A 26,725-nucleotide genomic window follows, 5' to 3' on the forward strand; every position below is an offset into this window, starting at 1 on the left:
AACGTAAAATTATTTTTGAACTAGAAGTAGTCAAGTAATAATTTTAAAAACACGCTAATGGACGTTGACAATAAAACAAAACTTCATTTGACAACATCGCTGAGGAGCAACTACTAATCGCCAAACAGGGACACACCGCAGAGCAAACACAAACCACATCGCATGAAAGCCCGCGAACAGCCGGGCTGTCGCTTCGTAGCGATCGACCGGCAAATCCAAAACCGAAACCTTCCCGACAGGCGTCGTGACGCGCGCGTGGGGCGACGCATGCGCAACGCACCTGTTTGTGCGTACGTTTCAATGGATGTGCGTGCGTTTTCATCCGGGCATCGTAGCGCTGGTGCGAGGCGCGAAAGCAACCCGAACTTCTTGAAAATTTCGTCAGCGCATCGTAGCCGAAGTTCTGCGCGAAACCTCAGGTAAGCTGGGCATGCTTTTGTGCCAGATTCATCAACTGGCGTCGCGGTCCAGCCGCGGCGCAGGTGGCTACACCGCTACGGGCAAGCCCCCGCTAACAGCGCGGCACCCAAGGTTGACATTCTGATGCAGATGCCTAGGCCTAGCGCCATTACTTGTGGCGGGAGACGTTCGCTCGGCTGTGTTTTTTTCTCACCGACCTGGCGTGCACGGCTCGTATTCGGCGTCGTCTCTCAACTGCGAACGTGGCGACAGCCTGCGACGCCAGCACGGTCTGTATCCTTTCGGGTCTCTGCCGCATAGGAGCAGTCGTTAGCAGTCTGGAGATTCAAAAGTTTCGCCAAAACAAACAAACAAGCGACGCAGCTGTTTCGGTCTGCTAGGACGAGTTTCCGCGGCGGACTTCGTACGGGCTGGCTTCAGTACGGTGGCGTATTATGTTCTGCCTCGGATATTGTAAAAGCTGGGAAGTTAATTTTCCTGCCCGCAATCGCGCTGGTGTGAACGATCGCCGAGCGACTCGTAGGGGGCAAAACTTGCGGTGTTGAAGGTAGGCGGGCCTCGGTAGGTCGATGAGCGCTGTCTCGAAATCGATTCGTGGGGGCTCCGCATAACGAGCGGAAGGTGTCTCGCTTTCACCTGGGGTGTCGCGATCACGCTTGCATCGTGATTTGATGCCCCGGCATGCATGCACCTGACTTGCTGGCCCGAAAGCCGCCAAAACCTTTCGACAGGCGCGCGTGTGCGTCTGGTGAAGCGCGCGGAGCGTGGTTCGAACGAAGTGGCAGTGGTGGTGCTTCGAGCGTCGCCCTATAAATAGCCCCTCTATTTAGGCGGTGTGGGCCGGGAAGCGTCGCTATGATCGGAATTTACGATTCCTTACGCCGCAAAGAAAGGAACGTTGCTTGTTCATACTTGTATTTTTTTTTTCTTCTCTATCTCTACGTTTCTTGGCCAGCTTGCGCAAGCTTTAGTGAACGCTCGCGCGCGTGTCTTGCACGAACGCTGATTGTGTGCGCGCAGTACACAGGTTGCTTGTGCCGATGAACTTCTGGCGCACTGCACGCAGTGAACAAACGCAAGTTGCGCCGTTGTGTCCGCAGTGCATGCGGAGAGAGAAAGCTCAACAGCTGCCTGTTTTAAAACATCTGTTTCAAATGTTTAACGCGCTGGATAGTTCGTGGCCTGTCTGGACGCCCGTTGACTCAGCTGATGACTCATCGGCTGGCCGATTTCAAGGCTTTCGGCCGCGCGGTATTGATGTCGCGGATGATGCCTGGCGTGGGCTTTCTCGATACAAGGAGAACAAGCGCCCGCGGCCTGTAGTTGAATCCGAGAGGAATGCGTTGGTCACGTCATGTCCACCTAGTGGACATATCGAGTTCGTCTGCTGCTAAAGCTCTGATTGACTGGGGGCGCCCGTCTCGTCACGCGTACCCCAGTCCAGCCAAGAGCAGCAGACGAAATGGACATGACCACTAGATTGACACTTACATAAGAATACCTCCACCTGAAATCGATATTAAAATTAGTCTTGTGGAGTTAGGGTCGACATTTCTTTCTTTTTTTTTTTTTTTTTCGAAGGTTGGGTGTTTAAGTACTCGCTATGCCGTCGCTGACCGACGTTCCACAGCGCTAAATGAAAAATGCCAATACCACTTTCTTGTTCCTTCAGTTGCTACAATACAGGTAGGCTTTTTTTTTTTTTTTTTTCGTCGATTTCATTGATCGTGGCACCAGCGAAGAAGGACAATCCCGGCTCTTGTAAAAATGGAGCCACCTTAGCGGGGAAACAATCTTCGGAAGATACTTTAGATTCGACGAGATCGTGATTGAAGCACTTGATATATACATAGGCGCTCAACACCCGCAGAAATTTTAGGTTCTGTTCATGAAGCTTCATTTTTTCTCGCCCATAATCACCATTTCGTCTGCAGCATATACGTTTTGTAATGACGACTGGAAATATATCGCATATAAATGAAGGTTACAAAAGTGCAGCTCAATTCAGCCAAATACCAAGTCTGCGGAGCTTTCTTTTTTCAATGGCTTGTGCTTGGGCTGCTCCTAGAAAAAAAAGACCGTGCTCGGAATGTACTCGAGAAGAGGCGTTACGAAATGTAGGCTGTGCGACGCTGATTGTGCAGTGAACGACTGCATTATGCAGCCTGGTGCAGGATGACAACGAACATGTTGGAGATTGATGGGGCGCCGCTCTAAAATATGTACACGTATCTCGCGTGGCTTCGCAAGTGTATCCTGCAAGCTGAAGAAACCGCCACCGAGTGCCACGGGAAACCCTCAGGCTGCACGGGTCCCCACGAGTTCTTGTAAACTAGATATGCGTCACTAACCTATACGAATGATGTATGTTACACAGTAATGAGATTGTGCGCGCTACGTTGTCCGGTGATTTGAGGCATTTGCAGCTCATCGCTTATAGTGTTACCACTAACACGACGAAAACGGTCACAGTGCGAGAAAAGAGGGAGAAAATGTACTTGTCTTGTGACCCCGAATGGGACAAAAAGGCGTCGTTAAGCGTGTATTAAACAACATATATCATAGGAAGCTACCAACTACTTGAATGGCACTAATTCACTATGATAGATATATTTTCTCGGTCGTATTTTTTTTTTCTCTCTTACCGATTCCTCCGCGTCCTTTATAACTTATTTCTCTTACTATAAATTACGATCAGGTAATCCGCAGTTCGTTTTTTTTTTTTTTTTTTTTTTTTTTTTTTGTTTCCACGTTTCATCCTGTGCGATCCAGCAGGAAGGGTGACACTTTCTCGACATCAGCCAGTTCGAAGACTGAGGTGTACTTATAACGCTTGACGACCGGAACCATACTTCCGTTTCACAACGCAAATTATAATAATGTACAATATTTGTACGGAAACGGTTCGCCGGAACTGACGCATCTCAACTTGGCCAACCGAGGTGTAACAGGTGCCACGCGGTCGGACAGTCGCTCTTACAGACCGTTAAGCTTCGTGAACCCGGCCCAGGCTCATCTCGACGACGATCATTGGACGAGGGTTTGAAACACATTCGCGCGGGTTCAATGGCGCGTCTCGCCTGTGTGCCAGCAGCGGCGATATGGGCCTGTACCGCGTCGCGCATTCGCTGTGCTATCTTGAAACCATCGAATAAGCGGTTACGCTTATCCTCTCGCATCGGCTCGCGCACGCCGACGGGCTCGGCTGTTCGGCCTACCTGCCGTCTCCGGAGCTCGCGAAGCGCGCGCTGACGGCTCGCGCTGTTGACGGCAGGCGGCGCATGCGCACGACGAACCGTTCGTCTCGTTAAGCCGAGCGCAAACAAGATCGGCCGATTTGCGCTCGCACGCGCAGCGCGGAGGCGAGGGGCGGACACAACCGTTTCGCCGCTGACAGCGTTGACTGCGAGTCGAGGTCGACGATGGGGGAAAACTGCTAGTCCCGTGGAAGAGCAGTCGCGGTTGTCGCAAAACAGCTATTGTACCGCTTTGTTGCCTTCACTTGTACCACCGCTACTCATCTACACCCTGTGTCACGAGAGGCCTTGCGGGATAGATAACCACGCCTCTACATCGCCTTCTCACTGACTGCTGAGCTCACTCATATGTCTGGCTGCATTATGTGCAACGCGCATCGTCACCACTGTTACAGTGTACTATAGAATGTTCACTATACCACTGGGCTCTCAATTCGCGAAATCGTGCCCAGTCTTGAAAATGTGGTGGCACGTCGTGGTTCAAGGAACGAGAGTGCACGTGATAGCGCACGTACTAGCTGTCTTTTTTTTTTCTTTTTTTTTTCTTTAGGTCACCAGTTGTTTTGGTCAGTGGTACGAGCCACAAGACTGCATTACGAAGCTAAGACGCAGCACATTCCGTCAAGGCCACTTGAAGTGGCCGACAAAGCCCGCCCGCCCGTCTTAATGGCGTCACGTAACTTTTTCCAGAGCAATTAAAACACGCCGCATTCCAGCTGTCGCGGCTTTGTTCTCGTTTCGAAGGAGATCCTGAGCCTCTTTCTCCAGTGGACACGAAATGTTTTCACTGCTGTCTCGGTCCCGTTAATGTATAACCATCAGGCAACAACAAAGCTACCCCGCCGTAATCAACGACACACGGCACCACAGGTGATCAGCCAAACACGCCTTGGAATTCATCTCACTCGCATGCAGTAACAAAGCCCAATCACATATTCTTAGTTGCTTGAGCTGCAGGTTATGCATAATGCGGCTAAAGCTGTCTGCTCGTACAACAGTCTTGACGTGGTCCGCGTACTGTCTGTCTGCACAGGTCGATGAAACACGTCTACACATTCTTAAAGAATTCACTAAGGCAAATCGAATACCGTGAAAGGTACAGACATCATATGCCTTGCCAATCCACACTGAACGTCCACTCCGAGCCCAGGGGAGTATGACTATCGAGCCGACAGTATATCGCTCACATAGCTATCTCTGCGCTGTATATGAACAATGGGTTATCGCTTGCACCGCGGCGGTGTGAAGTTACGTTCATCTGGAGTGCATCGCGTTCGAGTTACGAGGCTGCAGCGTGTTTTCGTACCGCTGCCTGTCGCGCTTGAATACCATAGTCCCAGCCGCGACATCAAGTGATCATAGCTTGTTCAGTTTGTCTATTTAGGGGTAATTCTCTCAGATTCGTACTTTTTTACTCAGGTTCTGGGCCTGTGGAGTGTTTAGCCATGCGAGCGCGCTTGTGTGCGTGTATGTTCGCGTGTGTGCGGGTGTGTTTATCCATCGTTTAGCGTGATGAACATATCGGAAGATGTAAGCGGTCTGCACTCCTCACATTTAGCATGCGTTTCGTAGTCTATTAGCCTATAGACGAATATTAGGCGATAACGTTAACTCGTTTCTGTTAGGAGCGCGCATTTCCTGGTCACCGACCAAACTGAACTGAAACGTGCGCGCAATAAAAAAAAAAAATTATTCCGGGGATAAAGCTTTCGCAGCATCGTCATCAAGGACACTATATACTACAAAAGAATACATCAAAGGAAAAAAAAGTAGCAAACGGAATTTCAGTTCACATAACGTATATAGATAGACATAAGGAACCAGAATTCCTGGAATTCATATTACGTATAGTATAGACTTAAAGAACCAGAATCCATGGGTATAGTAGTTTATGCGGAATCAGGCTACGCGATGTGAATGTAGCCTACCATCTCTGGTGAAACTCGTGCTTCGTTTCATGCAACATATTGACAGTTTAAGCATACCGCCCAACCCTACCTGCTGCGGCTAGCTATAGCGCACGCAGAGCTGAGAATTAAGTGGCGTATTTACTGTCGCGGCAACGATGAAGTGGTCACGATATACAGCACTGTTAAGTAGTAACAAGCATTCCATGCGCAGCCAAAAGGCATGAAGCGTCTGGCAGCATACTGAAAAATGAAGTTTTAACGCTGTGCTGATGTGAGGCCTGTTAAAAGGTATTGCTATCAGTACACGCGAGAGAAAATAAAAAAAAAAAAAAGCAGCGTGCGAGTTGGAATGAATATATATGCACAAGGTCAGAAATTGAGCGCGTGCGTGTGATACACGAATGCCTTTCGAGCGGCCCGAATGAGGCCACACTCTTTGCAAGAAAGCCACAAAGAGCTTGTGAAAAGTGTGCGTAAATGTTCTACAACTTCAAAATAGACAACCGCGAGGCTACAAAATTATATATATATATATATATATATATATATATATATATATATATATACAGTGGAATCTCATTGATACGATTCTGCATAATACACTTTTCCGGAAATGCGTTTTTTTCCTTATATACGATTACGTTCGGATAATACGATTTTCGGATGATACGTTTTATTTTCTGAATCCCGTGAAGATCGCATATATATATATATATATATATATATATATATATATATATATATAGAGAGAGAGAGAGAGCGAGAGGGGGGGGGCATAAAACAGTCTATGTCGCTGTTGTTTGACAGTCGTGTCACGCTAGCCTGTAATACGTACACTTTCTAATTGGTCGAGTAAAGAGGTCAAACGAACAAACTTTTTTTCCCGGCAGCTGCATGAAAAACGTTGATTGATAGTTGTAGGGCGCACGAAATGAAAAAAAAAAAGCACTAGTGGCGCAATTTCCGAGGGCGCTCCCGCGTTGCGAAATTGCTTTGCATCGAATTGCGGTGAAGCAGACTAGCGAAATTGTGAACCTCTCGCTGAGTGTTCAGGTTAAGCTTTCCCATTGCAGAATCGAGTGGCAAGCTGTTGTTTTTTTCTGCGTGTGCGTTGTTGTTCGTTTTTTTCACTAGCTAAACCTTCAGTGTTATAAACTGCCAGAGAATTTTCATAAAGAACAAATGCGGAAAGCCTGGGAAACATCTGGGAATTCGAAAGCACCAACGTTGTAGGCACCCTGAAATACAGTTAAAGGAGTATGGACGCCAATTTCAGAGGCATATTGAGTGCGGCATAAGCTTTGCATGTTTACAAGGTACGCTTTCACGAAGTATGATTGACAGCAGACGGCTAATAGATAGCTTATTTCAGTTTTAATGTCTAGAAGTGCAACGCGTGGTCCCTTCTCCAGACTCGTCGCAAAAGTAATTATGAAAACGTAATTATTAGGATGAAAATAGTGTCATGTTAAGGACGCCGATGGCGGCCGTGGAGGGCTCTCTCCTCGGTTTTCATGTGATGATGTGGCCCTGTCTGACACGTGTGACGCAGTGTGCGCCAGTGCAGTCGTGAGTCCGTCGGAAATCGAGTAACTCAGCGCCGCGCAGGTAACGCTTGGCGCTTCGCGGGTCCATGGGTACACGGAGCCGTCGGTAAAGCCGTCGGCGCCTTGCAGCGATGGTGCCATCGAGGCGTCACATCCGCCGTGCATCCGGCGGCGTATAGTGTGTCACCCCAGGGAGAGTCCCGCTTTCGCACAGCCTCCCGCGTCGGAGACACCGCTCTGGCACGCCGTAGCACGTGTCGATTCCAGCTTGCGATCGCGAAGCTGAAAGGCAATGCGTATACATGCGCATAGGCACTTGCTTGCTTACTTGCGTGTTTTGTTTGTTTGTTTGTTTGTTTGCGTGCGTGCGTGCGTGCGTGCGTGCGTGCGTGCGTGCGCGCGCGCGCAGGGGGTGGGGAGGGGGCCGGGGGTAAGGGGGAAAACATTGTGGTTTTACTTGCGAAAACCTTCTTTCTGGGGTTTTACGTGTCAAAACCAGTCCTGATTATGAGGCACGCCGTAGTGGAGGGCTCCGGATTAATTTTGACCACCTGGGGTTCTCTTAACGTGCACTACAACGCAAGCACACGGTCGTTTTTGCATTTCGCCTCCATCGAAATGCGGCCGCCGCGGCCGGGATTCGATCCCGCGACCTAGTGCTCAAGAGCGCAACGCCTTAGCTGAGTGAGGCACGTTGTAGTGCGTTACTTCGGATTAAGTTTGACCGCCTGGAGTTCTTCAACGTGCACGAATCCAAGCAGACGAGCGTTTTTGCATTTCGCCCCCATCGAAATGCGACATGGAATCGAACCTGCGACCTGGAGCTCAGCAGCGCAGCCATAGCCACTGGGCTGCCGCGGTGGTTCGAGGGAGACGGAAGAGGCGATCGTTCCACTGGCGATCGAACGTTCGCCAGTCGGCCAGTCAGTGAGGCATTGAGCCGTGCTCCCGTAGGGCTGTAGAATATAGCACCCCTCTACTAAAACCACTCATCATCGATCGGCCGGTCGGTCAAGCAGCCCATCAGTCAGTCAGTCAGTCAGTCAGCAGTCATTCATTCGGTCAAACCACCAGACACACACACACTCGCTCACGCACTCACTCAGCCAGCCAGCCAGTCAGTCGGTCAAGCGGCCAGTCATCCAGTCCACCTTTCAATCTAGTTCAGTTAGTCAATCAGCATATTCTCACCATAAGAGGGTAGGATTGTTAAGTCTACGTGACTAAAGATAAATCAATATTTCGTGAACTTCAACGCGACTGAAAGTGCACATGGCCCATCGCTTTCTTTGGCCTCCTTTCAACTACCTTTTGCTGCGTTCGATGAACTCCGCACCCTCTGATAAGGTGCCGCCGCTTTCCGGGCGCCCCTTGCATTCTTAGAATTTGACAGGATCTCTGCCGGACGTCGGAATCGTCGTCAAGGCTCAGCACGAGGCTCCCGCAGCACGTTGTGTCGCTTTAAGCGTTACGTCCTTTCAACGCTTGCAAGCAACCGGTGTTCGTGGTGGCAAACGAGCAAATAAAAATTTGGAGGACGCTTAAGCTTCGCCTTTAAGAGTGGAACGCGATAGCATTCAAAGATCCCTGGCTGCTTATCAGGCTTCCTGGCTACTGCAGCTTTTTTTGGCTACCCAGGAGGCGAGCGCCATCTGGATGGTGTTTTTACAAGAAAGGCACCGCGGCGCACCGCTGTATGAATTGAAGAAATGCTGGATAAGGGGTTTGTGTTTGAGTTTCGGTGTAAGAGAAATATGTTTTCTCGTATATTCAAATCACAATCCGATGCTATCACGTCTGTAGGTTGGTTAAGTCGTACTTTACGTTTTTTTTTTTTCTAACGCATTTTACTTTCAGAAATAGAATTTTGTTCACTAACGCCTTGCGCCACGCGGAGGGTCTGCGCCGTCGGGATGGTTCGGGATGAATATTTTCGCTAACGACACCGACGCGTCCGTGCCCACGCCGACACCGATGCCGGATTTTTTGCGACACGGGGCCCTTCATGCTGTCGCGACAGTCGCGTTAAAGGGACACTAAAGCAAAACAATAAATCAACTTAGACTGATAAAGTATTCTTCGAAAACTCTGCTTTCGTTTCGTCAATTAATTAGAAGAGAAAATGAAGCTCAAAGTTAATTTTTTTGAATTTCCCGCGGGAACCCCAACGGTCAGCACTTCACTGTGACGTCACGACTTCTAAAGTAATTTTGCGTATTTGGGCCACGTTGGCTCAGTAAAAATTTGCGGAACTTGCCATATTCAGTTTTGGGCTCTTTTAGAACACAGCGTAGTCAATCTTTACAGCTAAAGAATTAACTGATACCTAGAAGACGCTGTCCAAATCCATGACGTCACAGTGAGCTGGTGCGGGAACTTCAAGGTGGCGTCGCCACTCGCGTTCTGTGCTTTTCGTTTGCTTTCTGGCTTACCAAGCGGCTTCTCGCGGTAAAGGGGTGTTTTCGGTATTGCGGCAGGGTAATCTACTGATAGAGAACTAATTTTTCTCTTTAGTGTTCCTTTAAAAACGGAGTGCTGTACCTACGTCCGCTTTGCCCTTTGCGCGAGCTCCACTCGTAAAGCAGTTTGTCGGGTGTATAGTAATCGCGCATTTGATAACTCTATAGTCATACTTTTATATGTAATTTGCAGGGCATCATAAAAAAAGGTACGGACCAGCCGTACATGTAGATTACGATGCATTAATTGATGATATTGACACATTGCCAAGGTACATTAAGGTCAGTGGTCGTATAGTTTGTGGGTGCTGTTCTAGAGACACGCAAGTTCAGCCATGTTGGCATTTTAAGCCAGTCTACGTACAGAGCAGTCTTGGGCATTCCCATTATGTTGCGTTTATTCCGAGCTCGAAATGTGTTTCCCCCCCCCCCCCCCCCCCTTTTATTCAGCTGACGGTTGAGGAAACCTAATTCAGAATGCTATACGCTCGTTGTGCAAAATGCGCCGTCCAAGGTTATCCTCGAGCACATTCCTTGGTGCAAAGACTTTGCGGGTGCCTTTCTTCTTTCCTCTCTTTAAATTTAGATGGGTTATGCCGCAGCATCACGTGACATGCAAATTACGAAGACGCTCACCCGGCTGCTTAACTGGACGGTTAAAATCAATAGAGCGAGTTGGGAGTGCTTTCGAAAGCCTGGTAAGTAAACGCCGCACAACAACCAGGTGCCGTAGCCTTATGAGCAGTTCGTCGATGAGTCGTTAAGTAGTAAGAAGGAAATACAGGGAGCGGAATTCGAGTTGCGCTTGCTCTTATAGGCGCGTAGCTCACACCGGGATGACGCATTCGCACTATATGACATGAGAAGTCAGGGACATTCTTACTAAACTTAAAGTTACTAAGGAAAGAGGAAACCTTCAGTACCGTCGTTGCCCCCTCTCTCTTTCTCTCTTTCCCTGCATCCTATAGTAGGCCATATTCTCCTAAGGCTATTTGAGAGACGTTTTTTTCTGTGAAGGAAAAGGCAGAATCTGTGCAAATGAATGTATAGTTTCTCTTTCGTGCCATTGCGCTGCCTAGATGCACACTTCGTGCATAGACGTTTCACTTTTATGCAGATTAGTAGAGACTTCGAGGTCCTTATGCAGAGTAGCAGGCCAGAACTTTTATTCAGGCCGACATCTAAACATTTCTATCATAATCGATGTTTCTTTCTCTCATTCGAGGTCCTTGCTTATGAGTCAAAATATTGCGTGCCCCATCCTGTGCATGCGCCGTTGCGATCCTATTGTAGCGCGAATGCGTTCCGCACCCCTGCTGTGCGTTTGCGTCGCTTTTGTCACGTCTGTAACCAGGCGTGCTATAGCCATCTGCGTATGCTTGCACGAACTGGTTGTACTTTTTTATTATTTTGTTACATGCTCCGAAGATTAGGGTTCTTGCTTTCCTCCGTACGTGGAGCTAAATTACGGCGGTGTTGATCAAGTATACCTCGGTGCTATTCTAAAGCATTCCAATGTTCGGAGGTCCTTGGGCAACCGGCGATTTATAGGTAATGCGTACTTCGGCGGCTTTCGTGCAGGTTGTTCCGGAGGCAGGTCATGCCATTTTTTGTGCGCTCACTGCACTGATCCTCACACTTTCGTTGAGAGGCCAAACCGCTCATTTTATGCGCGGTCGAGGCATCGGTCAAAACAGAAATGCCGTAATCATAGGCCCGGCAAAAACTGCGTGCATGCACGACAGGTCCGTCACCTCATTTTTGCCCTGGCTCATTTCTTTTTCTTTCTTTTTACCTTGCTCGCTATCATGTTTAGTCGGTCCTGCGCTTTCGGCCTGTCAATGTCGAGAAAAATCTTCGGCTGCTCGACGTGTTGACGTCAGCCACGCTTGCTCGGTGGCGCGATATTAGGCCGGTGCTTCAAGTTCCTTCTCGTCGAATTCTCGGACCGTTGAACATTGCGATGCTCGTAACTAGAAGTATGCTGTTACGCTTCTGACGGACCCAGTTTTTCGTCATTTGTTTATCTTCCATGCTCTCCTCTTCCTCAAAAGGGGCCGGAATGAAATAAATGTTATCTCTCTCTCTCTCCTCTGTCAAGCGTCTGTGCGATCTGAGACAGCTGCTAGACGAGCATTGCTTCGTTTTCAGCGTTGCGTTCTGTCGGAGCTAACGTCTCAAGTCCTACAGCAAAATGGCTCGTGAAAGAGGGGGTTCGCGCTGACAGGCTTGAGGTCCAATATGTAGCTGCTTAAATCTAATGTAGGACATGTCCTTGAATGGATGTCCAACTCGTACAAATTCACACCCTGTGTAAAGCGCTTGCTTAAAAGTGTGCATGGAGGGCCTTTATGATGATGAAAGGCGGTGAAGGTGTGGGAGGGGAACGGTCGTTATCCCGCTCCTCACGCTATAGCTGTCTCGCTGCAAGCGTATAGTTGAAGGGACGCTAAAGAATGAATGAATGAATAAAGCCTTTATATTAAGGAAGGGGACGGCTCTAGAAAATTATTTTTAGGTGTATCCGTAAATTATCCCCTTAAAAAAAAACACACACACAAGAAAGGCCACTTCAACTGCGGGAACAGGCTTGAGCAAGAACAGACGCAAGAACGACAGACAGGTGGTGACGTCACCTTCAAGTTCCCGCACCAGCTAGCCGTGACGCCGTGAATTTTGATGGGCGTCTGCTCCGGCCTAGGTGTATATATATATATATATATATATATATATATATATATATATATATATATATATATATATATCGGCAGAGATGGACTGCATTGTATTTTAAAGGATCCAATAACGCTAAGCAAGTTTCGAGAACGTTTACTCAACCTCAACGGCACAAATACTAAATACTACTTCGAAATTCGTGACGTCGCGCTGGCGGTACCACCGTACCGGTGTCGTGGTTACGGCGCGAAATTGTATTTAAAAAAAATTGAATTGTCATCTTCATTTTCTCAGCTCTTACCGAAAATGGTCCTGAAAAAGAAAATAATAATAAACACTCGAAGAGTGTGAACAAATCCGCGATGGAAAGGGAGATTTCAGCGCTCGGCCTCCCGAGAGATAGGTGGTTACGGTCTCCTTCCTCCTAAGCACCGACGGAGCCCGATGCTTGGGAGTCGGGACACTACCCTGACGACGAACGGGTTCTCCGACGGTTTCGCTCCGCTCGTGCGGGGGCCATCGCCGGCACCGCGCGCGCGGCGAGGGTCGACCGTACGGGGAGGGGTGGGCGGGCGCGAACGAGGACAGCCGCGGACGCAGGGTGCGCATGCCGCGGATGGCGCTATGGCAAGCCGCGTTGCGGTGCTGCTACCTGGACCTGGTCGCACCGTAGGTAGCGACGTCGTTGCCTCCCACTAGAGGGGGCGAGGAGTCTCTTGTGCCTAAGGTCCCTGTATTTTTTCACTTGTACCGCTCGCGCTGCACCCCGGGATGTGTATAACAACACGCCGGAGTATTTTGGGATCGAGATTAGGCCCGGCGGGAGAGTGCCATGGAGGTGGAGAGTGCCGTGCCTCGTAGTTCCTCGTCGTCACCCCTCCACTCATTGCTCGTCGCCGCCGTCCTCCTGTCTCTATTTTTCCTTTTTCGCGCTTGTTTATCGCGCCGCAGCCGTCGCGCGCGCTGTGCTGCGCGAACGGCCCGAGAGGAGAGGCTCATTTCTCTCGTCCCCCCCCCCCCCCCCCCCCTTGCGCCGCCGCGGCACACACTGTCTTGGGAGAGTGCGCGTTGTTTGTCTCGTCTCCCTGCGCACGCTCGCAGCTCGTGCATCTCACGCACGCCGATGGAGCATCCGCTGTTGCGCTGCTCCTCCTCATCTTATCGCGCGATTGTGCGCGGAGACTCCGGTGATAGGTGTGGTAATCGGGCCTTATTGTGTCACTCGGGATAAGAAGGAAAGGGTGATAGCTTGGCTATGGGGGTGCGGCACCTGCGTTTTTCCACAAACCCAGTCCCTGTTTTGGGATGCCTACGCAGGCATTTAAGCTTTACCTAAGTACTTGCCGCGGAATTAATAGGTGCTTCAAGTATATACGGTCGTTTCTTCTACACTAAGGGAAGACCGCGGCTATCACCAGTGTCCACAAATGTAGCAGCTGTAAACGAAGCGCCTCGGAAAGTCCGTTACTAATGTTGGCTGATTTATTATAATTTGTTTGCCTCTGGTGCACATTTAAGGTGCGTGCAGGAGAGCTGCTGCAATGTAGAAACCACCGCAGACGCCGATGGCGCTGTGCTCAAAACCTCTTCATGCTCAAAAACCTGAAAGTTCCGCCGAAGATATTTCGATATCGCTAGGCTTATTAGATCTACGTCGCAAGGAAAGCACTAGGAATCGAATCACGGCGTGAGAACTCCCTCCCCTCCCCCCTGAGAGTCTTCTGTAGGCCGCCTACTACTGGCAATCGTCGCGTTGCGTCGGAAAGATACTGTTGAACAAAGGAAAGGAAAAAAAAAAAAAAAGGCGTTATGCGAGCGTCTACGATCTCGGAGGCTATAGTCGAAACAAAGGCGATTCCGCAGTGCAATCCGCGGGTACGATGGTAATTACCGTTTTACGCATCTGTAGGGTAAAAAATACGCCTGGTAGAATACTCCCACTGCAGCGTATATGTGCACCTCCTGCGCCAGGCTGTGAGTTCTCTGCCCTCGTTCCTGTGAATAGGCACGCTCTTTGGTTCCGCTTCGTTGTGTAACGACGATAATGTTGCCTTTCCTCGTGTTCCTTCGTATGCGAATCGCCTGCAGCTATCGCATATAGTAGTGGTTTTCATATTTGTGCCACTCAACACCACCGCTAAACTAGCCCGTATATAATACGTTTTGGCAAGAGCAACCGTGGACGCACTCACACGAGTGAGCAGCCCGTGCGCCTGTCTCTTACGAGTGCGTGTGTGTTCGTGAGTGTGCGCGCGTTGCGAGGATTGTGCGGCGTGGCGCGATACCTGCCTCGAGCAGCAGCAGCAGCAGCAGTTGCCGCAACATATACGTGTATAATTGAGACGGGCTGCGCTGCCACGGAACCTTTCTGAGAAGTAAGTAGGCCACGAGCGCGTTGCACAGAGCACGTGTCCTCCGCTCCGTTGTCGGCGCGGGGTGGAGGTGGGGACTAGTGTCGGTCGCAGCACTTTTCCTGCGAGGACAGCGGCCGGGACAACGTGCGCACGCAACGCTGCGGAAACGAGACACGAGGCGCGCACGAGGGTTCTCGTTTTTCGTCGGCGTCGTCGTCGTTACCGCAGCGGTCGCCATCGAAACGTAACAGAGCTATAGCCTACCACCGGACGAGAGGATAGGTGCCTCGGTCTTGCTGTCCGTGTTGGATTTGTTGCAGCACAGAACGAGCGAAAGGAAAATGCGTTTACCGGGAGCGCGGGCAGCCTGATTACTCAATTAGCCAGCTCATCTGCGCTGGAGAAGGAATGGTGGGAAAATAGCGATTGAGGTTGTGGCTCGGGCAAAGCTTATACTGGGGCAGTATCACGTATTTGGATTTGAAATCGGAAGTAGATAGGTGAAAAAAAAAGAAGAAGAAATTGTCTTCCACACGAATGTAGCACGAGGATGTACAACTGATACCCTCGTGAAACTGGTACCGGAGAACTAATTTGCCAAGGCGGCGCCTCACATGCCTTTTCGTACGCGTTGGTGTAAATTGACGCTGTCTTTCCAACAGCATGGTACTTCGGAGCAAACGATTTGAAACAAAAACAGACAGTCGCAAGCGTTTGCCAGTTCTGTCGTCACTTTCTTTACCGTTTCTGGACAGCAGTTCGCAGGTAGACCTGTAGTCATTAAGCTCCTCAGCGTTGAGAATAAGGTGAAGAGTGCGTGACGTGAACACGCCGTATACGCGTCGTGGGACAGCTCTCTGCCACCCTTAGCAGTCCGTCCTGTTGCGTGCTTGCGCGAAACCGGTATTGATCAGGGAAAGATGAGGGATCGATGAGGACCCGCCGCAGGCTTCTTACCATGCTACGCCTTTCCGGTCGGCGGGGACGCTCTCGCTCACCATAACAGCAGTCACGTGGGCCCCATGTTCCTATCGAGTGCGCTTAGGAGTGTATGGAAGGTCTTTATGTAAACCTTGTATAGACGAACCTGCACAGCATGACGGCACAAAGGTGCGATGGCGCTGACGTCAGTTTCCGGTCACTGGCGTTCGCTTTATGAAAGACAAAATTGGCGCTCAGCTGCATGTGTGTAAACGAAGGCCGTGCTGCGACGCATTGTGTAGAAGGACTCCTGGTAATTGTATCGGACGGGTGTAGGGAATGATAGCGAAAGAATGTGCCAAGTCCCCGTTTTAAGTGACGTTGAGTCCTCTTGGTGAAACTCATGCCAGCGGTTTTTGTCGTAACTGACAGAACCGAAACCCTCAGAGGACGATTCGTCCTGCCGCCCGATCTCGGATATCGGCTCGGCGATCCGAATATCGGCACACCGGGCACGTTAACCAATTTGGCTAGAGCGTGGCAAAGTGTTAACCAATAGCTAGAGCATCGGGCTCATGCGCTGGAGGGCCTTGGTTCAAATCCCACCATCGGATTCCTTATTTAAAAGGTCCCAGATGAGGCGAGACAGGAACCTACCGCCAAGCGCCTGGTAAGAAGCAATTAAGGATGCCTCCTACCAGTCACTTTGCGTTGTCAAGAAAATAAAATAAACTCTGGTGTTTCACGTGCCAGAACCACGATCTGATTGCGCCGCAGTGGGGCACACCGGGTTAATTTTGACCACCTGGTTGTTGTTGTTTTTTCTTTTTTTTAACGTGGATCTAAAGCTATGTGCACGAGGGTTTTTGCATTTCGCCCCCATCGAAATGTGGCCGCCGAGCGGCCGGCATGGCGTTGTGCGGCCTCGAGCTCGGCGGCACAGCGCCATAGCTACTAAGCTTTCTTCCTCCCTTCTCTCTCTCTACTAAGCTACCGCCGCGGGTACTTTGCGTAGTTGTATAACCACTCAATAAACGCCTACACGACTCGATCCCTTCGGCACCTTTTGCGGAAGCACATCCGCTCAACGAACCAAGCGCGCGAACTTCGCCTGGCGCGCGCGCATCGGACGGGATTGAACCGCGCGCGCTCGCGGGGTCGCGGGGGTTCCAGCGTAAAAGGCCAGCCGTAGCGAGTTCAAAAGCTGAGGGGAGTCGAAGTGGGGGAGAGCGTAAAGCGAAACAACTTCGATCTCCGGCGGCCGCGGCCGGGCCCCGACGCGCCGCCATCCGCGGAAGCGCGCGCGGCGGGGTTTGCACCCATGGTGTGGTCGCGGCGATCGAGGCAGGCACGCCAGGGGGTCGACGCGTAGGGGTCCCCCCTCCTCCGGCGCGAGTGACGGCAACGACGACGCTGCCTGCTTGCTGCCCCAGGGCGGCGTAATCGCGGTGTCGTGCGTATTGATCGCCGCCCACGCTCGCACGCGCACGCCGAGCGGTCTTCCCAGTTTCTCCCGTAGGGGAAGATGGTGGAGGTCGTCGCCGTTCGCGCGCGCGTGCGAGAGAGAGAGAGACAGCTTGGGCGCGAAAATGTGTGCGGCGGGCGGCCGCGCATGCATCGACCACGCGAAGGGTCGTTGTCGATTTCGGTGCTGCGGAGCCGCGAAGGCCCGGCATTCACAGTACGAGCTGTCTGATCGAGTCTCTGTTGGCAGACCAACAACGGAAAAATTCACTAGAAGGAATTTTCTGCTGCGAATGCCAAACGATCGATATGATCGGGAAGGACCCCTAGCTCTCGGCTCCGAAGCACCTGTTCGCCATGTGCCACACTGCACGAGTTTTCATTACGTTTCATCAGATCAAAGTGTGGTGTTTGTTCTTCCTCCTTGGAAACAAGTCTGCAGAGGCCCCTTTTATGCACCATGGCTTGCATGTTCATAGACTCAGATGTAATTGTTTTAGATGTGGTTAATCCTGCATAGTGCATTGCTTTTGATACAGTGGGATAACTGATGCACTGTACCCATATTTAGAGCAACTTTCTTGCCATTTGTGATTGGCTCTGTGTTGCCGAAGGATGATGATGTCACCATGGGCCGTATTCTGAAACGTTCGCCTAGGCGAAATTTCTTTTTTCGCTTTCAGGCGTGCGCGCTGATTGGCTGGTTGAGCAAAATTGAATGACGTCGGGCTCAACCACCCAATCAGCTCATCCAATTTTGCTAAAACAGCCAATCGGCGCACGCCTGAAAGCGAAAAAAGAAATTTCGCCTAGGCGAACGTTTCAGAATACGGCCCCATATAACTGGCATCGGTCACTCAGCACGACAGATGATGCGAAAAGAACTGAAAATGAAACGGAACATTATACAACACGAGTACTAGTCAACTTATCGGTGCAGTCACTTGAGACAAGCAGCTGCACTGGCGCCGGCCGGCGCTGACGCCGACACCGGATTTTCTGCAACACCGGGCCCTTGACGCTATCATGCTAAAATTGTGATTTTGCCACATATGGGTACTTTTGTTGCTAACGGTATTGCCAGAGCTGCTTACATACCTGGTGGAATGATCCTAACCATCGAGTGAGCCTAAGAATGGTAGCCTTCATACGAGAAAGCACAATGCTCTGCACCAATGTTTACATAAGATGCTAAATTGAGATGATAGAAAGATATAGAGAGAATAGGTGGCATACAGCTCAAAGGCAACTTTTCTAACCTTCGGGCCATGGCATGGCTTTTGTCAGGGTATCCCTTTTTCAACGTACTTTATCTGTAGGCAACAACAGGATTTTTAGACTTCCCATTGTGTGTGTGTGTGTCTTTGTATACATGTACATTGTATACACGTACATTAATTTTTTTGGTCTGTGAATGCAGTTTGTAACAGTTGCTTTTCACTGCTGATGTTCATGGCAGGCATGTTTCTGTACAGGGCAGCCATGCTGTCAGCATGCCAGTAGGCAGCCGGCGCACAGCTGGCGAAGGCCGCCAGTGGGCTGAGCCTGCAGCAGCAGCCGTGACCACGCATGAAGCCCGCAAGGCGCATCGGGCTAATCTGGCCACAGTGGCAAGGTGCCGTGGAACCCCAGGCATGCGTGGATCATCAGAGAACAGAGGAAACAATGTGAGCACAAAGCCAGGGGGAAATGCATAGCACCTTCCTTTTTAGTTTGAATAACCTTTTTAAAAAATTATCTGTGACAGATAGTGCAGACATTACTTACATGACAAATCACCATGGCCAGGTGGCTAATTAGGAATATTCACTAATTAACTTTTTATTTATTGACTTTGTGGCATATGTTGCAATTGCAAAATTAAAGCCAAGCCATAGTGGAGGCATGCTTGCTTAGCAGAAGTCATAAGGTTAGCATCACTTTGGCGATATCTGGCCTTAACTCCTGAACAGTTTCGGACGAGCAGCCCTCACGATCCTAAAGCATTTGGGCAAGTGTGGCTTGTCCTTGTGGTATTTGTACTCCCCTTGAACATTTTAAACGAGAGACGCTCGTTCGTGGCTTAATTGATGTTTCCATTGGCAGATGGCAGTACGTGCCCAGTGATTTCTTTCTTCTTGTACATCTATAGCGTGTTTTTCATGTGGCAACGAACCTTTTCAAAATGCGCTTGACGGAGGCGATGCGTGTATCGCTGGCCCGTTTTCTGGGAAAAGAGACATTTCTTCATCTTCTTATTCTTGGGACGATGATGGTTCAGACACCGAGGTATACATAGTTTCAAGAAGCAAAGACTAACGTGATTATGACTGAGGTCAGCAGCTCTTCCGACGAAGGAAACAAACAGAAGAGCTCACAGGACAACATCGCAAAAGTGTCCCTGGACTAAAATTAACGTCAACAGCGTTCCGCCGAAGCCTCCACTGTTTCCTTTTTTTCTGTACCCAGTAAAAGAAGTTTACTGTAAGCTCGCCAACTGAATTGCTTAAATATATTGGGTGTTTTCTAGACAAAAGAGCTGGTTCTGACAATAGTCGATGAAACCAATTGGAAAGCGACTCTGTGTGATCCCGTCTTTTGAGCTGTACCACGTGCTGCCAAAGCTCCCTGAGTCAAATAACACACTGTTAGTGTGCGTAGCTAATGTAAGGATTTCTGTTTAATTTCACAATTGCAATGTGGTACCCTGAAGAGAATAATTAAAGAGTTGATTAGCAAACCTTTTCAATTAGCCACCTGGACGTTGTGATTTGTTGGGCAAGTAATTCACCTGAATAGGTCAAAATGGGCTACTATGTGCTACACATTATTATTTCTTTTAATTTGTTTGAAGTTTAAAAGAAACACGTTATAGCAGTCTTGCTACTGTCGTTCTTGAGCCTTTATGCGGAGAATTTTTTTCGGGTAAGAAATTTGGTTGCCGTTGCTTAAACTGTGAGCACAGACTGAGGTAACAGTGTCGAGCAGGAGTGCCAAGAGAATGATGTAGGTGAGAGTTGGCTCGTTGTTAGGGAGATTGCACTAAGACACAGACCGACATATGCAGGTGTCTGTGAGCTAGAATTATCAAGATTACATTGCAAATGTTCTAATGTACACAAGATTTCATCATATACTTTGAACATGCCTAACAGGCGTGATTCTGTTAGTTTCTCATTGAGTGTGTTCAGTTGACTGTAATGTTTGTGTTATTAGTTTTCCAAAACCATTTTCAGAAGGCAGTCATACTTCACTCCTGTCAAGGATTAGTTTATGTAGACGAGGTGGTTGTCAGTGTGTCATTCATGAAGCATTTTAATTTTTATTCTTTCATCTTGTAGGGTTCATACATGGCCATGAGAAAGCTAGACAAGCCACGGTTTGCCAGTCCACTAAGAAAGAAAAACTCGATGGTGAGAGCATGGTGTTTGTTACATATTGAAAAATATGTATACATATACATAAAATACATATACTACATTTATGGCCAACTTTACTGTAGTTATGAATAGAGAGCAAGAGAGGACGTAGAAAGGCAGCGGGGTTAACCAGAGGTAGTTCTGGTCGGCTACCTTGCACAAGTGTAGGGGGAATAAACAGAGAGAAGAGGAGCACTAACATCAAGGGTTAGGAGCTTCTTTGCTTCTCAAATGAAAATAGTGTAAAAATACATGATGCTTAACAGACGTCATTGACATAATGGTTTTGGTGCAAGATCACAAAAGGAAAGTTCAGCCTTTATTTTCTCCGCTAATAATCAACGTTTTTCATCCAAGGGAATTCAGATAAAAAGGTTTTGAAACAACAATGTGCCGTGCAAGACTTGGTGTTTCGCTTGTTGTCCCTGTAAAGGGGCCCTGAAACACTTTTCTAACTAATCACAAAATAGCCTCACTTTTAAATTATGTCGTCCCATGAATATCATGCCGCAAACTATAACTGGAGTTATCGCACCGATACCCTGGCTTTCTCTATCTTTTCTTCTCCGCTAGCACACTGGAAGCGACACAGCAGAGCAGCTAAGAGGGCAAAGCCCCAGCCAAAAGTTGAGTGTCATGGTAGCAAAAGGGCTCATTGCGGCACCCCGTGGCAGCCGCGGTAGACTACGCTACGCAGCAGACGCAGCTATGAGCAGTGCAATGATGAAATTATTTTTCTATCCTTTTGAGATCGCAGACATATATATATATCTTTCATTTATTTAACTCAGAATTGGCAATTATGTATTAATGAGTATGTTCTCGTGATGAGCCAGTAGTGTTGGTCAGTCAACTGCTTTCGATCAGCTTTTCATGACGACATTGCGAATGCGAGAGCAAGTGGCTGTTCACTGCTTTTGACACGAGATTGCAACTTCTATGCTGCATGCAGTGCGATATCACAGGAGCCTTGTTAACAGATCGGCAACATTTTTTTTTTTTTTTTTTTTTTTTACTATGGTCAAAAAGTGCTTCAGGGCCCCTTAATGCAACCTGAAAAACTATTTGTTTTACAGCTCAGACTGTGTTAGTAAAGTCAGGGTTAAGAAAAATACTTGCGTCATTGCAGCTGTTCTGAGCATTGAAGCAAGTGGAACCAATGCTCCTATGTTCTCTGGCACCATTGGTCTTGCACACATACACTGTGTTTATAGTGTGTGTGTGTATAGTGCATACGATTGACCTTGTCAGTGCCCGAAGTCGCGGGTCTGTATGTACAACAAAGCCTTGTGTGACAGGGGCATAATGTTGCTACCATTACAGATAGAGGTACTGTGAATGGTAGTTTGTACAACAGAACTAGAACCACGACAAAAACGAACCCACCTTTATCTATATGCAAATCAACAAAAGGCAAATGGACAACTGAGCTGTAAGGTACACAAAAAGGATATCTAGTTGTTTGATAATTGTTATTGTGTAAAAGTCTGGGCATTGTGTGGACATTGTGTTGGTTATTGTGTGGAGTCTGAGTCAAGTCGGAAATAGGGAGTTTTACTCAGAAGTCAGCACTGTCCTCATAAATTCGGGACTGTTGGCAACCCTAGGTGGTACACAAGCATTTTTGAATCCATATCCCCATTGACATGTGGCCAGGAATCAAACCCATGACCTTTAGCTAAGCAACAGAATGCCACTGAGGCATGCATGTCCAGGCACATATATCAATAGTAGTATGTACTCCACACAAAAGACTGAATTCTTAGTTACCCGAAAAACACGAATCAGTTTGAGACTATGTCCAGCAGTGTCCTTGTTTGTGTGCTTTTCTTTTTCTTTTTGGTCTAGTAACTTTGGCTACTTTGCTGCAAAAAGTTGCCTGAAAGTGTAATGGAAAGAAAAAAGACACATACTGGCACTTCAGCTTGTTCAGAGACATTTGGACGCTTGTGTTGAACTTCAAAGACATGCACTCATGTGCCCTTTTGAAAATGCACTATTCGTGTTAATGGCAGCCAGCATTTTGATTGGTGCTCAGCAAGCAGTGGTGTCATTATTTAGGTTGTTGATGCAGTGTACAGTCCAACCTACTTCAACATGCTGCAAGCTGTGTGAGTTTGTTCTGTGGTCAAAACTTTCATAAGCTGCCCTGTCTGTTTTCAAAATGCACTTCATGTAACTTTCAGGTCACTCTGTGCCTGTGTACAGTCGCCTAAATCTAATAATGTCAGTGATTTGCAACAGGACACACACAGTCATACTGAATAGAACAACCTAGCAGACGACGCTGCAACATGTGCGCTTTAATGTGACCACGTCTACCCCGCCACAAGATGCTAGTATTATTAAAGAATTAGGTGGCTTTACACGAAAATGTCATGTGCTTGGTTATGCCAGAAGAACCTGTCTGTGCACCAACCTTTGCCACTTTGTCGTTTGCAGACAAATGAAGAAAAAAGACTGTTGAAACGGCCGAGGGACTCCGGCAGCTTTGGTGGCTGTGACAATGACACCAGCCTCATCACCAGCGGCCGGTGCATACAGCAGGCTCGGCAGAAGCCAGGGCGCCAGTGTTGCAAAAAGACTCGCATCTTTGCCACAGGTGCATATGTGTGACTTCATTCTTTTCCCCAAGTGTTCATTTCATTACGGTGATTAATCGGAATTATGAGAACAACAGGCCACCATACCGACCAGGGCGTTAACGTGTAGTAAAGCAACAAACAATTTAAATCCTCAAATGAGATGGCTCTGTTATAGGTGTCCTTCAGCTGATGGTCTTATTTCAGAGGTATTGGTTGTTAGTTCAAAAAGACAGTGTTGAGGTCCCTTTGTCAATGTTGTCAAGCATAGTGGTGGCGAAGTGATGTTGCCAAGGGCCTTTATTGCATCCTTCCTGGCTTACCCATCCTCTTCCAGTAGGACTGGCTTATTCAGTATTCTGGAAGCTGCTTACCGATCTAGCTTAACTTCCTCCATAGTGTCTCTGTAACACTACTGCTAGTGAGGCCTCATAAATTATCCTTATTGGTACTTGAAAACCAGTAATATTAGCTTACAATAACTCAAATTAAGTCGAGTATGCTTTTTTTCCTAGCTGACTGATGATTTATGCATGCATGTTGGCGGTAGAGTGTGCACTTGATTTAGCTGTATGAAAAGATTCCTACATTGTCATTTTACATCTCGCCAGATGACACCCCCAGTGAAGTGACAGAGCCGTCAGGCCCTGAGGATGCACTGTTTTCACCTGTCTACCAACTTTTCAATGGTAAGTTATTAGTACAATGTTGGTGTCCTTATATAGTAAGATTACGGGATATCTTTCATTTTAATCACTGTGGTGGTGTATGTCATTAACAAATATGACCAGCACTCCAAATTATTCAGGCTTTGTTACCAGTGCTAGGCACGAAATTGTGAATATGTGGCATAAACAACTTAGTCTTGTGATGGTGCAACTTCCACGAGTTTGTTGAGTGGCCTGGAAGCAAGAAAAAAAAAAAAAAAAAGAACTGGTACTGCAAATGTTTAGCAATAACAATGGTTCTGCTTACACCCCACGAACTCATGTGGCCATCTTTTTCTTTATAAAACTTAGTGCCCACAAATTATTTCAATATAGCAGCATAAAATTCGATGAAATTACAACATGGCAAACTTGTAAAGCAGAAGTGATTTATATTATGTTGCGCAGCTTTAAGAGGGACTTCAACAGCTGATTTAGTTGTCCTTATACAGTGCTTAATCTGCTAACACAAACTTCTTCACTATGCAGTGCGTGCCAAATGTGATTCTAAGTTTCTGTCGTGTTTCGCTTCGTGCTTTCGTGGCATGGTGAGATAATGGTGAATACTTCGATGGAAGCACTGACTGTAATAGTTACATTCAAAACTGAAACAACCGGTAGAACTTAGGCAGTTTGGTGAGGTAAGCTCAATGTAGAGCTTACCAGATGCGAGGTGCCAAACTGTTTTCCTCTCTTCCCACACATTGCTACTTTTGGCTTTCCAGAGGCAGCCACAGACACGAAGCTGGGCTTCCAAAGTCTTGCAGTTGATCCTTGCCCAAATTCTGATGAGGAAGAGCCACTGCCTGTGGATGGTAAGTCCTTGGCACACTTGTGTGCTGACTGCACACACTAACATCAAGCAACAGCAAGCCTGAGATACACCAAAAATGTGTTTTATGTGGTTGCACATTTGGTGTTGTGCTCTCTACTTCGAAGGAAAACGGTTTGATTGATTGATTTTCCAGAGCTGCAGTCATGCGACTTAGATCAGCTGGTTGACCTCAAGTCCGATGTAAGTGCCGAGTGCCCGTATGTGGAGCAGGCATCTGCAGTCTACAGTCCCGAGTGTGCCACGGCCGAAGAGGCCAAGGTTGCCGAGGACTGGGACACCTTCGACCCGTACGTCCTTTCTTTTTTTTCTTGTCCTTTTATTCTGTAAATTGACCTTGGCAACAGCAGCCTAAATGTCAAACAAATAGACACATTTTAACAGTTCGATAAGCTTTATGAATGAGCTCTCATCAGTTGTTTTTGACTGCATCACTCTGCACACTGGGAAGTCAAGAAAGCCTGAGTAACTGAAAGCCTTGTTGGATTAGGTGTCTTTAAAATGCCCTCAAATTGGAAACACGGTCAACTAGCTTGGACCATTGTATTTCTTTGAATGAAATAGAACTGATAAACTTATCACAAGTATACACAAACAGCATTGAACACTCTCTTTAGCCCGAAACTGCATTCTCTCCTTTCCTAAACGTTTCCTTTCGGACAGCGTCCTAACAGTGTAAAGGATGAGGCTGAAAAGGAACACATACAACATATGGATGCTTTCCTTTTTGTCCTCGTCCTTGGCATTGTTAGAGCGCTGTCAGCAAGATGAACCAGCTCACCAAAGTCTAGCTATTGTTAATACCTGCCAGCCCTCCCGAATTTTTCATAATGCTTACGAATTTGGCCTTGTTCTGCAATTTTACAAATTGCGTGGTGCTTTATGAGGTTATGTGTGCGAAAAATTAAGGTAGCCAAATGTGGGGCAGCACAAGACACCATATACCCACTTGCTTCCTTTGAGCAAGTTTATCCAGTATTTGTTCCTGAAGCAGATGATACATTTATTTCCTCTCTGTCCACAGGATAATTTAGGTGCATGCAATTGTGTAAAACTGTCACAGTGCCCCTCTCCTCATTTCTGTGTTTTATTGTTGCCAATAATGAAATTTCTTTATTTCCAGCTATTACTTCATTAAGCATCTGCCGCCATTGACACCTGAAATGCGTGCCCGCTGCCCTGCGTTGCCACTGAGGACACGAAGTAGTCCAGAGTTCTCGCTTGTGCTGGACCTGGTGAGATCTGGTGGTCACTTGGTTAACTTTCAGGAAGAACAGATTAGAATTAAATTGGCATATAGAGGCGAGAGCTGTTGGAAATAATAGGAAGCACGTTCAGCCTAACAAAAGTGGCAGGACGATGTGAGATTATCATAAGGTCTAGAAGCCGAAGAAGGAAGCTTCATGTAACAAAGAAAAGGCATGCATTATTAAAAGAGAGCTGTGGGGATGAAGACAAGCGTATGCTAAGTTCTCATAGTCCCTCTCAATGCCTGCATAGCAAGGAGAATAAATGTATTGCAAGAATTGGCCAAGTTTAAGCATGAAAAACTGCAGTGCCCGTGGAGGCAACTGTGTCGGTGATAGTACTAATAGTCATTCTTTCTTTTTCCCCATTCTTCCTTTCCACAGGATGAAACCTTAGTGCACTGCAGTTTGGTGGAACTGGAAGATGCAACATTCACCTTTCCAGTCACCTTCCAAGATGTAGAATACAAGGTAAGCTGTAATTCTTCCTTCTTTTTATCTCTTCTTTGATGCTGTGCATTATTTCAAAGATGTGTCTCTAGTAAACAATGGTGCTTTATTTTCCCAACAGGTGTATGTTCGAACGCGCCCTTTCTTTCGTGAGTTCTTGGAGCGGGTGTCCAAAATATTCGAAGTAATTCTCTTCACGGCCTCCAAGAAGGTCTATGCGGACAAGCTTCTGAATCTCTTGGATCCTCAGCGGAAGCTTATCAGGCAAGTCTGTCTTGAGACATGTTGACCGTGCCTGGCAGGGGTGCCCAACCTCTTGAATGCAAGAACGTTATTTAGGCTCATAATCTTGGCTTTGTGTCCTCAGTTTCTGTTGGAAACATGTTTGTCACCAATTTGAGAGTAGAGGCTGGGTGAAAATGCCTCCTTGATTAGTCATCATCATTCTTCTTCGTGGGGTTTTACGTGCCAAAACCAGTTCTGATTATGAGGCACGCCGTA

At 47.9% G+C, this 26,725-nt stretch overlaps 1 protein-coding gene across 2 annotated transcripts in view; it reads left to right on the forward strand.

Moving 5' to 3' along the window:
• The first annotated feature begins 271 nt into the window (after nucleotides 1–271).
• The window catches only part of LOC119455954 (CTD small phosphatase-like protein 2), a 41,391-nt gene continuing 14,937 nt past the window's right edge, over nucleotides 272–26,725 (forward strand). Inside the window, exons 1-10 of one of the 2 annotated variants that reach the window (XM_037717502.2) lie at nucleotides 272–419; nucleotides 18,484–18,675; nucleotides 20,329–20,400; nucleotides 22,849–23,008; nucleotides 23,600–23,677; nucleotides 24,421–24,510; nucleotides 24,664–24,817; nucleotides 25,651–25,762; nucleotides 26,159–26,245; nucleotides 26,346–26,488. In XM_037717502.2, coding sequence (XP_037573430.1) covers nucleotides 18,502–18,675; nucleotides 20,329–20,400; nucleotides 22,849–23,008; nucleotides 23,600–23,677; nucleotides 24,421–24,510; nucleotides 24,664–24,817; nucleotides 25,651–25,762; nucleotides 26,159–26,245; nucleotides 26,346–26,488 — 1,070 coding nt within the window. In that variant the 5' untranslated portion in view covers nucleotides 272–419; nucleotides 18,484–18,501. Of the gene's footprint in view, nucleotides 420–456; nucleotides 690–18,483; nucleotides 18,676–20,328; nucleotides 20,401–22,848; nucleotides 23,009–23,599; nucleotides 23,678–24,420; nucleotides 24,511–24,663; nucleotides 24,818–25,650; nucleotides 25,763–26,158; nucleotides 26,246–26,345; nucleotides 26,489–26,725 lie in introns of those variants that run through there. The other variant, XM_049669462.1, reaches the window with a different exon arrangement.

The sequence above is a fragment of the Dermacentor silvarum genome, chromosome 6 (genome assembly GCF_013339745.2).
Source record: "Dermacentor silvarum isolate Dsil-2018 chromosome 6, BIME_Dsil_1.4, whole genome shotgun sequence".
NCBI lineage: Eukaryota > Metazoa > Arthropoda > Arachnida > Ixodida > Ixodidae > Dermacentor > Dermacentor silvarum.